A 13178-nucleotide genomic window follows, 5' to 3' on the forward strand; every position below is an offset into this window, starting at 1 on the left:
TATATAGTCCTACCCTTTTTTTTTAAGCTTTATCAAATCAATGTAGACAAAGACAGAGCCTTCAAAAACACCAGAACATACAGATTACTAACAAAGCAACAAAAATGTGACAACAAACTGAAATCATGTTTTTCAGTAAATTCCAGTCTGATTTCTTTATACTCAGTCTGAGCTGAACTTCGATTCTGGGGTCACTATTAAAAGTAAATTAGGGATTCTGGGGTCAACCCACTATTCTGCTCTACTGGCCTACACCCTCGGGCCCATTTGACAGAGCCTCGCTTTAACCCCTCACACCAGTACTGATTGAAAACAACGGTGACCTCCATCTCTACTGCAATTACAGTCATCATGGCTCACTGCACCCATTTACAGCAGGCTCCTTACACACTGTCCTTCAGTTTATGAATGATAGATGACACTGGAAGGAGAGAGGGATGAAGAGAGGGAGAGCTCAACTTAATAATGTGGAGGAATATGGGTTAGGGCTTCAGTTCAGGAGTATGAGCTCACACTGGGGAGAAGAAAGCTGAAGAGCGTGGGTGTTATTAAGACATGTGTGAGACATATATAAATACATGTATCTCTGCCTGACTTAGTGCATGCTAGATTATAAAAGAGACTTTTCCGAAATGAAAATTGCAGCATTTAAGTATGTGTGTATGTGTGGACTGCTGGTACACGTGAACGGATGTCTTGTAAGTAGGTGAAGCATGTATGTGTGTGTGTGCACAACAACGAGGTCACACATCAATCACCATTCAGACATCTCATGCAGTCAACCCGACAGCTCCTTGCAGTAATCTCTCTCTGGGTGCTGGAGGTGAAACCCCATAGTCTGACGGGTTGTGTGATGTTGACCTGTGACTGCTGCTCACCTCCGATAAACTCTGCGTCTAACCTGTAGCCTAAATCCTGTATGTGAGATATTTATAGAGAACATGGCTCTTTTTTTTTTTGAAAAGGAAACTTAAGTGACACACCCAACTTCCGCTGGGAAGTAAGAAATAGAGACACCGCCTATTTCCTGTCAGTGATAGGCGAGCAGAGGTGGAGTGCAGAGTAGAGAAACTGAGAACAACAGAGCTCAGAGGCTCAGACGGTTAGAGATGGAGAATATATGGAGAGGAAATGCTGAACTAAAAGCTTATTCTGACATTTCAAATATTCAAAAGGGAATAGAGAAGGAAGAAAATCTTGAATGGTATCATAGCTGAAATTATTTTTAATCTGCAGATTTAAGTTAGAATCGTTTGACCCAGTAGTTAATGTTTTCACAGCCCATCTTGAATCTGTACTTTAAAACCACCAAAGAACCAGCCAGAACCATCTTTAACAAAGTGGTATAACTGAAGCAGCAGTGCAACAAGCCTGGTACTGATCTGCAGCTGATGACTGGACCCTGTCTTCATTATTTCAGCTCTTTTTGTACAATGAAACTGAAGCTATCTGAGAGAAACATCTAGACGTAATAACTGTAAGCTAATCATTGGACGACAGACCTCTGTCTGCCCTTCCTGCACACTCGCAATCTCGTTCTCAGTGTAATCTCATTTGTAAACATCTGTCTGTCTGTTAAAACTCTGCTGTGTGTGTTTCAGAGAGCAGATGGAACAGCTGTAGTTTCACAGCTGTATATTTAGTAGTTTCTCCTCCAAACATCTGCACTTTACTGATGATTAGTCCCTGCAGTCAAGTCGAACATTTTTTCTTCACCCTTGTTGAAGCATAATTGGCAAGATGTAACTGTGATGAAGTCTGTGTCGAGATTCAAAGGCGTGCCGGCAGATGTGTGACTTCATACATCAATGATCTCATTGGTTTGTTTTGGCTCATTGCTTGGTAGCAATAACAACTAAGTGGAAATAAACTTTCAGTTTCGAGAGTTCATGTTCACGTGTAACAGTTCTGTGTCTTTATCTTTACCCGAAACTTACACTCAGATATAAAGATGTGATCAATCAGAATGGAGGCACATATGGGTAATTCACGATGACAGGACTCATTTTTTGGGAAAATGTGCAGCTGAATCAGAGGGCAAACTGGCAGACAGCAGGACTTGGGAAATGGAAAAGAGCAGTAAAGAGACTCAAGAGAAGGTTTTAAGTGTTTTTTTGGATCCCATCACAATCCCAAGCAATGGTTGCACTCTTGAACTTATAGCACACACATGCAGGAGAAATAGTCTGCAACAGCCCTGCTTTGAAAAAGAAAACACGCTGTTGTTTTCCATTTAGCAACCAGCATTTCATGTATAATTTTGTGACAGCCTCCTCTGCTGCAGGCTTTTTAATCCTGCAGAGATGGGACTTGGATTTGGCAGCAATGTTTGGCTACCTTCTCTCTCTATAATCCCGTTTTAACTCTTTCAAGCCGAGACAATTTACACTGTGTGAGCCAGAAAAATACTTGGCTAACAACGAGGCAAGTGAAAATTCAATTTCTTGGACATGTCACTACCAGAATAATCAATTTAGCCCTGGGGACATGGTGTACCTGTAGAGATGGATGTAAAAGTGAATTCACTTTTCAAACAAGTTGGAGGCGAGTCCAATCCATCTTTGCCTGAGATATCTACTTTGAGGGGACTACTTCACTAACCCTGATGGACGATGATACCCTAGTTAGAGCGAGGAGAAGCACTCGAAATTAGAAATTGGACGAATCATTCCCTGTTATCTCTTTATATAAAACGATGGAAGGAAACCACTCTTATATACTGTAAATTGGTTATCCATTTTTCTTAAATATATTGCACGGAGATATCTTCATGGAAGGCGGTAAGATGGATACTTTTCATGTGTAACAGGAAGAAAAAAGTTAATACTAATTTCATGATGACTACATCAGTTTTCTTGTTTCTGCTCTGTTTGTAGTATTGAACATATTCGCTTCACACTTAGAGTTCACATGGAATTAGCTGTAGTACATGTTAATTTGATTTTTGATTTGCTTTTTAATCCCAGTGCCACATACAGTTGAGTTGTTATCCTTACTTTTCAGTTCAATTTGTACTGGATTGATATCAAGTGTTCACATCAGTGAGGCTACAGGGAGGGCTGCAGCCAACTATGAATTGTGTAGGTCAAATGATCTGGCCTTTCAATGTGAAGCCTATTCAGCATTGTGTTTTTCAGGGGAGTCCTGGTCAAGATAGCAGCATAAAAAGTTGAGTCGCCACGTCTATTTGTTTTAGATAGATGGAGAGCTCCACTTATGCTTCATAACCTGATAAAAACCTTACCATTCATGAAAACTGATAGGTCAGACAAGGTTGCTCTTACAGTGCTCCGTGTACAATGTTGCAGCAAGCCGTAAGAAAGACAGATGTTGGACTTTCAAAATCGAATCAACTCATGCTCATCTTGAATGATGTTAGAAAAGGCAACCCTAGTTACAATGTCCTCTGAAGCTACTGTATATGAAGCAGAAATTAAGGGATTAGGGGGAATAAAGCACCAATGACCAGACCTTAAAGATCGATAACAGACTTCAGTGGATCTTCAACATACTGCACCAAACTGTCCTCCGTCCTGCAGTCTATGGAGTAAAGCTGGAGCTAAATATATGCTAACCAGGCGAAAGAGCTGGCGTCAGGATTTCACTTCATCCCTGACAGGCTTAATGAAACACACAGGGAGGGGACAGTCAGGGACATTCACTGGCTGACAGGAAGCGTGGCCGCATGAAGCGCACAGAGACATAGAGACAGGACTGCTGATTAAGCAAGGGGGGCTGAAGAGGGGCTGTGGAAGTTTGGCAGCTCCAGCATGATCCATGCCCCCCATGCCATATTTGTCTGTATATTCTGTGGGGCACATTGACATCATGACACTGAAACATACCAGCTGGTTTGTAAAAATGAATAGTTTCAATCTTCATTTGACAATCCTCATAATTACATGGAGGAGATAGCAACAGCTTGTTAACCTGAACACCCCTACATAGCATACTTTTATTTTCCACAGCACATCATCAATACTGTGACAGAAACTCCTGCCAATGCTCCACATTAAACACCTCAAAGCAAATGGATTGTGTCCTGTGAGGGACCAGGTTTCTTTTAATTCAAATATCTGTAGAGTTCCTACAGTGGGCAAATTTTCCTACTGGTTGTTAAACTTGTGACAAAACTGGTGTTACTGATAACACTGGACATGACACTGTGTTAATATGGGTTCAAGCAAATAGAAAACCACATGCCATGTTTGTGGGTGAGAGCAGAGTGGTAAACTGTCGCTAATTTACAGTAGATAGGAATGCAATTTCAGAGTGCCGGTATACAGTATGTTACAACTTTTTGTTGTCTTCTGAGACCCTCAGTGGCACGAAAAACAAACAAACAATCCAACCGTTAAAAAACAAAGTAGCCCGAAGTTTCCCAAATTGCCTGTGTCTTCTCCTGGTGTGGTGGAGTTGCTAGCAGTCAGTTGTACATTTTCTTCAAATTCAAGTTTTTGTCGTCTACAGTTCATATTGCACTTTGGTGTTGCAGAAAAATGCGACACTCAATGCGGTAGCATCACATATGCATACACTACGCCTTGCCAGCTCTGACATTTTCAAATGATCCCGTCTAGCTCCTGTTAAGCCTCTGTTATCACCTCAAAACGATAATCAGCGTTGGACTTTGTCCTCTCATTAAGGCTCTGTGATTTCACATTGAAGACAAGACATTACAGGGGTGTAAATATGCCGCATTGAAACAGCAATATTTCATGAATAATCATTTTTAAACAGGGGTTTGGATCAAAAAGGAAAATGGCTGAGGGAAAAATATTCATCCACTGTTCTTTCACACAGTGAGTTGAAACGGTAACTACAGGGGAATGCAAAGTTTTACTGACAGAAGTTCAGCAGTGATATTCAGAGTGCCTTTTAAGCCCCAATATATACACCCCTTTGATCACCTTCAATCTGAATATCAGGGAGTCCTTATGGGGGGACAAAGTGATCCCCCCTCTGTACTGTCTTCGGAGGTAGTAACAGAGCCGTTACAGAGGTGACACTGTATCAGCGGAGCCGGTGGGGGAGTGCAGCGTTGTGTATTTGTGCATGTCTGCCTGTGTGTGTATGTGGAGCTCCCGCTGTGCCGTGCTTCAATATGAATCGCAGAATCAATATGAACGTAAAAAGACTTCATGATGGCTGAGCTTAGTACAAACATTTTTGTGAAAAAGCAGTCTGAAAAGTTCCACTGAAATAGTGTAAGCAAGTGTAAATATTTGGTAAATGAAGTGTTTTTATTAGAGATCAGAAAATTGTGTTGGTACAACATGACCTTGAAAGATTTATTAAATGGGAACATTTAGAGTTTGCATTAACTTCAAAATCTCGTAACATAAGACAGTATATTAGTAAAAGATGCCTTTTTTTATATCAGCCTGACCATGTGCCTGTTGCACATTAGCCACTTGTATCTTACAGGTAGGTATGTGGAGTGTACCTGGGAAATGTGGTTGATGGAGGACTCCATGCGACGTAATTGTGACGCCTGGATGTCCAGCAGCTGCAGCACATTGTTAGCTAAGGCATTGATCTGGTAGGCCACACTGGCCAGAGACTGAGTGGTGTAGGCCTTGGTCTCCTCCAGGGCCTTCTTCTTGTCTTGAGCCTGGCAGAGAGAGAGAGAGAGAGAGAGCGAGAGAGAGAGAGAGAGAGAGAGAGGGAGAGAGTGAACAAAAAAAGGTTGGGAAAGAGAAAATACATGTCAGAAAATCAGTGGAAGGAAATGTGGGTGGTAGGAATGGAGAAGTTGGCAGAGGGAAGTAAGGTAAGCTGCAGAACACTCAAGAGGAAATGCTGCAGTCTCATTGTTTCTCTCCTCTCCGTAGTGTGAGCAGGGAGTGAACTGTATCTGACAGCCACATTCATACTCTACTGTTTCTAAAGCTGTGTAAAGATCTGCAGGCCACTGAACAAGTGTAAATGTTTCTCAGAGGGGAGGACGCTGTGGATTCAGAGCAGCCTGGAATTGGACAACATAACTTCCAAATAGCTAAGATGGACGACAGGGGACAGGTGCATGGTGGGAACTCAGCCCTGTGCGCAGGAATGCCAAGACATTTCATAGGATCCCAAATCTCCAACCCGGCTGCGCAAACCATCTGTTTCTGGATGCCTTTAAATAGCGAAGGGACTGAATGAACATATTTATAGTTTGGAAACAAAACAGGGACAATGAGGCTGCACAGAGAGCTCCAACATGGGACAAATCATTATGGTGGCTTTTTTTTTTTGAGAAATTCCTCATTCAGAATGTCAACATTCACAAATGATCACAAGTGTAAAATAATTTTCTAGCACAAAAATAAATGAGCAAGAAATGCTAACCCATGTAGCTTGTCTTATGCTATGACCTGTAAACGTTTACTGCTTAACTATAGCATGTTATCTGGAATTGTTGCCATTAGACAGTGCATCACATTTAAACTAGCCATTCATTTATTTATTTTGGTCTGTTTCCCAGATGATTGGCCGATCACTTAAGCAATATTTGTCTCAAATCTCACGTCAGAGTATGGTTTAACTGACAAAAAAACCCTTACGGAGCGAGATTAAGATGTCCCACAATATGTTTGGTCACTGAAGCCCTCACAATTGTAAATGGTATATTGCAGCTGTTCTGTGAATTTAACACTTTAAAAATGTGAAGGCTCATCTGGATAGTGTTATGCATGAGAAAAGTATTTGGCTAAACATTTGGCTGTGTTGTCTTGCCACGGATATACAGCAAATATTTAGTTTAGGGAGTAAAAAATATTCTCTTACCAGCCCTGAGTTTAATGAGTTTAATATAAATTATATGACGAATACCAAGCATGGCTAAGCAAACCAAAAAAGAAATAAAAAAGCAGAAGTGGGATACTGTTACCTCCAATGTCAGAAATATGGCTCATTATGTTATGTACCTAATTATGCTGCCTGACATCCTGCTTCAGCATTAATACAAAGCTAAGTTTATCATCTTGGTTTTTGCTTTAAATTTGTGGCACAGATATGATGATGGTATCGATATTCCCAACCTCAGACAAACAATGCTTTTAAAAATCTGAAACTATTCCTATCAAAGAGCTCACTGCCATTGAGTTGAATCTGCTGAATCTGAAGCCGTTCGTCACCATACTTTTTGTGCCTTATCCAGTATCTTAAAGATTATGTGGGGGCAACAAAGACTTCAGCTACAATTTAACAGCTGTAAACAAAACAATGTGGTAGGTGTGAGTGGTAGCAGGAGGCTAACAGCCAGCAGACCATTACAACAGGACCACCTGCCCACCTGCTACTCTGCAAACCACCTGCAGCTCCATTATCTGATGCAGATGTCTGGTGACTGAGGGCTTCAGGCCGGGTCGACCCGTGTAGACCTTAGACTGCCAGTTTGTCAAACATGGAGTCAGACGCAAAGAACTGCTGGCTAACTAAGCAATATGTAAGAGACAGGCAGCCATACCTTAACTTTGAAAAGGAATGGCAGTCACATTTGACTATTTTCATTAGTCACTGTTACGGCTATATGTTTCCCTGTGCTGTTTGCCTCTTCCCCCTCCTGTTGTCTTCAGCTCTTCCCAGGTGAAGCTACTGAATTTCACAACGAGGTTACAAAGACAGTGCTGAGTTCAGGAGGAGAGATGCTTTTGACGTTGGGACTGCTGTGTCTCTCAGTCAGGGATTGTGTGTTGTCTTGTTGAGTTAGTTTTTGAAGTTCATCATGATTTAGTTGTGTGTCTATTAATAATAAAGCCCTTGGTTTTATGTTCTTTATTGGGTGAAACTGTGGGTTGTTGTAAGCCCCATAGGGCCACCTTATGGTGGGGCATAACATCACTAACACACAAAGATGTAATGAACCAGTACATAGACAATAACAAAAAGACATACTGCATATACACAGTGTAATCTCTTAAACAGCCCAATGCATAAATGAGAGTTAAAAACCTGTGAACTGAGATTTAAACAGAAGTTAAAGTTTAAGTTTCAATAGAATTCAATTTAGTCCAAAAGTCTGAAATAATCCTGCACAGGCAGACTACATTTCCCTACATGGATCTCTCCTACTCATTCTCTCCTGCTTTGAGATATGATGGTTAATAGCAAACCTACAAAAGCTAACCCTAACAAAGCACTTAAAGAAGACATTTCTGAGATCATGTCACACTGAGCCTCAGGTCTGGTAGTGAAATATTATGAGCCTCATGAGTCATGAATGAAGCAGCCATGAGTCAGAGAGGTATCATGTGAGTTACCAGGGGGGATTTTGGTGGGTCAACATGAAGTTGATTCATGGGATTTCTTCTAACACTTCTGACTACACATATTGAAAGATAGAGAAGCTGCATCTCTTAATTTTAGGGTAAACATTACAAATTCAGAAAACAATTAAGCAGTTAGGAACTTAAACTTTGATACTAGTAAATATTAAATCATATATAAACCCATTTTAAATACAAGGCAACAAATATTGGGTATGTCTTGTTTTTTTATTACCAAAAAATGCAGGCAAACTCTTGAACACTGTCTAAGTTGCACAAATATGTTGGCAACGATTCAATACGGAAATCTGACTTTGATATTTTGTAGAACTATCAATCATTAAAAAAACAGAGATTGTATTGTTTAAAAAAAGGTTTCTAAAAGGATTGCGTTTTGACAACCAACGACACAACCGGTAAGAGTGCCTTGAAATATGAATGAAAAACCATACCATCATTAAATTAAGTCTTCAAGCATGAGTACATCTGAGAGTAGGCACAAAGCCTGATATTTTGCACTTGGTCTACAATAGAGGTGACTGGTTCATGGTAAATGGTAAATGGTAATTGGTAAATGGACTTGAGCTGGGTGCTGGGTGTTAATGGGTGGGTGTATGTCACACCCACCCATTCACACCCATTCACACACTGATGGTAGCGGTCGCTATGTAGTATCATCCATCAGAAGTAACTAATCCCATTCATACACTGCCACCGAAGCAGCGGGAGCAATTCAGGGTTAAGTGTCTTGCCCAAGGAAACATCGGACACGTTGCTCAGCTAGGGATCGAACCCTTGACCTCGACGACTCTACCAACTGAGCCACAGCCACCCACAAATCACAAGTCATATGGCCTGAAGACTGACTGTATTGGATAAGTAGTTTGTGTGAGGTATCCATGGCTTTTTGTGGGGCTTTCATCTTACTCTCTTATAAATGTTGCTTGCAGGTTTCAGATCCAGCTCAGTAATTTTGCTGCTCATTCTTGTGATCTTGTTTAGATGATACTTACTTGAAGCATTAAACCACAAGACAGTGAAATAAGCTAATGGATTCAATATAGCAACAGTATAAAGATAGTAAAACTGGTTGGTGGACCTGAAGTTTAAGTAGTTATTAAAAATAACAGGTGTTACTGACATCTGAAAAAATGGCTTCTTATGTAAAATGGTCAGTTAAAAAACTACCATAGGACATAGTCATTGGTAGTGGTTTAGATATGCAAACCCCATACTGGATCAGTGCTCATGGTAAGATCTCACATTGACAGCAAATGTCCCTTTGTAGCTCAAAAGCAGCATCATGTTCATTTTTCAACATCACAAAAGATATCACCCAAAGACATGCTATTTTAGTACACAAAGGCCCAAAGAAAGGTGCCAACAAAGCCTCTTTTATGCAACGTATCATTGTGTAGGTGACGTTTTATTCAAATGGCTCATTTCAAATATCTCATCCAAAAATAAAACTAGTAATGTTTCCCTCCAGAGTAGATTTACACGTCAGTGCAACGTTGCCAGTGTGTTGTATGACAGTTTGCTGTTCAGCTGATAGTGTGAATACAAAGACTGAATTACTAAATGATATCCCCACAGGATTATGATGATCTGTCACGTCAATATTATCAGGTATTATTTTAGGTCCAGGCAGTATGAGACTAAAGAGATTTTTTTAGGATATAGAGACATATCCTACATCTAATACTACAGTATTACATCTGAATATTAGCTATCTGGCCTCCTGCTCAGCCTCCTTACTGTTTATTTCCTGTTGTGCTAGGAAAACGTGTGTATGTGCATGCAGCTAATGTTTTTAATGTCCCTGAAGAAATCATTATTCAAGAGAAGCCGCATGCATCTTCATATTCCAGCCAATATTCCTCACACTGCAGCAGAGATAGGCACAGTACATATCTGAAAACCAGCAGTGAGGGGGATGAAAAGCATCTTACTGTCACTAGTCAAAAATACATTAAGAATGAACAAGAACCCAAAGCATTTGTAAATAATATTCTCAAAGTAAAATAAGCATCACCTATGCTAATAATTAGATTTCTTCAAAGCAATTAAACGAGACAAATCTTTCATGACTTCAGATGTTCTGGTCAATAGTGCATGAAAGTGCTTATCACAGTGTTTGTCTCCCTCAATCAATGGAAGCAACAATAAAAATAGTTGATGAATAATGTCTCTTATATGAAACACATCATGAAGCTCACAAAGCACTGCTACTAGTACTACTGGTTTCACAATGACAGGGGTTAGTGGGAGAGGTAAGATCAAAACCCACCCAGCAGCAATTTTTCACCCAAACATATTTCTCTCATTATCCACTGCAAACACTCAACAGCTTTGTCTACAAACTACCCACCTTATTTCTTGCAGTTTGTCACAGCAACAAGTCAACAACAAATCTGTTTGTTTTCTTGATTGGCAGTTCAGTTAAGGACCAACAATCAGTAAGTCCGATTTAAACTTGTCTCTTCAATTTACAAAACCTCACACATGTAAATGGACTTGAGCTTATATAGCGCTTTTCTAGTCTTCCAACTACTCAGTGCTTTTACACTGCATGTCACACCCACCCATTCACACACTGATGGTAGTGATGATCGCTATGTAGTATCACATCCAAGTATCATCCATTCAGAAGTAACTAATCCCATTCATACACCACCACCGAAGCAGCGGGAGCAATTCAGGGTTAAGTGTCTTGCCCAAGGACACATTGGACATGTTGCCCAGCTGGGGATCAAACCCTCGACCTTCCGGTTGAGAGGCGACGACTCTACCAACTGAGCCACAGCCGCCTCCATGTGGAGACGCCACATGTGGTGTTACCATCCCTCTATCTTTCACTGTTTAACATGATCTTTATTGATTTATCAATTCAAATATTTCATCAAAGTTAAATTAAAGACGTTGCTCAGTATTTGAAGCATTTTTAATTAGAGTGAAAATTTTGAATAAATTCATGTCCTTGCCTGGTTTTACCCACAAGTTTACAAACTATAGTTTGCCCCAGTAGTTGCAACGTTTGATACCTACTAGAGGTGGGGGTAAAAATCGATACAGCATAGTATCGCAATATTTTTTTAGGTGATATTATATCATCTCATGGCCACCAAGTATTGATATTTTGATTAAATTAATAGCAAATATTATTTTTTTATTTTTAATTGTTGAAGGGGTTGCACAATTATTTTATAACAAGTTGCATTGTTAAACATTACTGCAGTTGTACAGTTGTCAGTACATGTTTGTGTTCAGTTTGTTCAGTTAGGGTTAGGGTTGTGAGGTGCATGCAGCCTTTACAGGGTTGTACTTTTATCACAGTGTTGGTCGGTCTGGGGGCTTGACTCATTGTGTAGAAATAAAAAGACTGAAGTGAGATGAACAGACTGAGAATGTTCTTCTATTGAAAAAACAAAATTCTTGATTTAGTTTAATTTTGTGGACATAATATGCAGTTAAAATAGTGAAATCGCAATATATTGTATCGCAATTCTCTGCATATCGAAAATGTTTAAAATCACAATGACATCGAATCGTGAGTCAAGTACCGTGATAATATCGTATCGTGGTGCCTCTGCTGATCCACACCCCTAATATCTACCTAGTAGTGACATTCAGGGTCAAACTTTTAACCTTGTGTTCATGACTAGATGTGAATGGCTACAAACCATAGTTAATGTCAATACTACTATCCAATAATTAACATTTAAAACTCCCCCATGTATAAATCGATAAATCAGTCACCCTGGGGTCAAACTGTCTGGCAATTCAGTTAAGAGGATTAAATTGCACTGAAATTATCTTGAAATAACATCTGGTAAAAGCACAGCTATTAGGCATACAGATTTCAGAGGTTTTTACGACAGTTTTCCCCATAGTGATAATGGCTAGAGCACACTACAACACATTTACCATGAAGAGCTGTTTATGCGTGTCAGTATCAAGGCGTGCATTCACACTGTGTAACCTACATTACATTTCTGATGACAACCAGGGCAATGTGATCTGACGCGTAATCGCAACGGCACAACTGTGGTCTTTCTCAGCAACACAGTCAAAAAATTAAGAGCACAGTGGGGCTTCTGGTGTGTGCCGATCTGTCAGCAGACACTGTCGTTCACACCAGACCGTTTAACTCAGTGACGGTCTGCGCTGTCAGCTCACACTCTCACCCACACTCAACGAACTCCCTCACTGAGGAAAAACTAACAGGGTGATGGTGAGGTTTCTCATGAGTAACTTTAATGGGTGGAAATCCCCTGTTAAGGTTTTAATATTTTATCAGGCAATGGATCATTGTGATTTTCTCTGAGGAAGACCCCAGTTATTAAATGTTCCCTTTTTCCTGCCCTATCAGATACTAAATCGCGAGACTGAGTTTGACCCATTATCAGTACCAGAAAATATGAATATATGTATTTTAAAAGCTGCATACTACTGACACAGTCATAACAGAAATAGGACATTGTGTCTAAATCTAGAAATGAAAGATTTTGAAAGATTTGCAGTGGAAGAAGGTTATTTTTCTCCTGGAATGATAAATTGTGAATGTAGTTCAATATTGTGCTGAATCTTGCTTTTTTAAGGCTGTATAGAAGGAATTTTAAATCTTGGGATTTGTAACAAAACCTTTAATGAAGAAAAATCCTGCTGTTGGACATTTAAAGAACTGAATAACATTATTCACGTTATTTGGAGATTGAGAACTAACACACCATTCAATGAAAATCACAAAAAAAGAAGTACAACATGTGTGATCCTCTCAAGTATGCACCAAATTTGGGAAATCAGTGCTTGTCTTTGCAAACTACAATCAGACACACCTTTCATTAGCATGTGTATTTGATTGTAGGCAAATGATGAATGAACATGCTCCTTGTCAGCACTGTGTTAGTATGCACATCCTATTTG

At 39.9% G+C, this 13178-nt stretch overlaps 1 protein-coding gene across 4 annotated transcripts in view; it reads right to left on the reverse strand.

The window, feature by feature from the left end:
* LOC132978338 (abl interactor 1-like) overlaps window positions 1-13178 on the reverse strand; it is a 30817-nt gene that overhangs the window by 16577 nt on the left and 1062 nt on the right. For all 4 annotated transcript variants that reach the window (XM_061043462.1, XM_061043461.1, XM_061043460.1 and 1 more), the window contains exon 2: window positions 5447-5614. In XM_061043462.1, the coding sequence (XP_060899445.1) occupies window positions 5447-5614 (168 nt within the window). The remainder of the gene's footprint in view (window positions 1-5446; window positions 5615-13178) is intronic.

Source organism: Labrus mixtus, chromosome 8, assembly GCF_963584025.1.
Source record: "Labrus mixtus chromosome 8, fLabMix1.1, whole genome shotgun sequence".
In the NCBI taxonomy this organism is placed as follows: domain Eukaryota; kingdom Metazoa; phylum Chordata; class Actinopteri; order Labriformes; family Labridae; genus Labrus; species Labrus mixtus.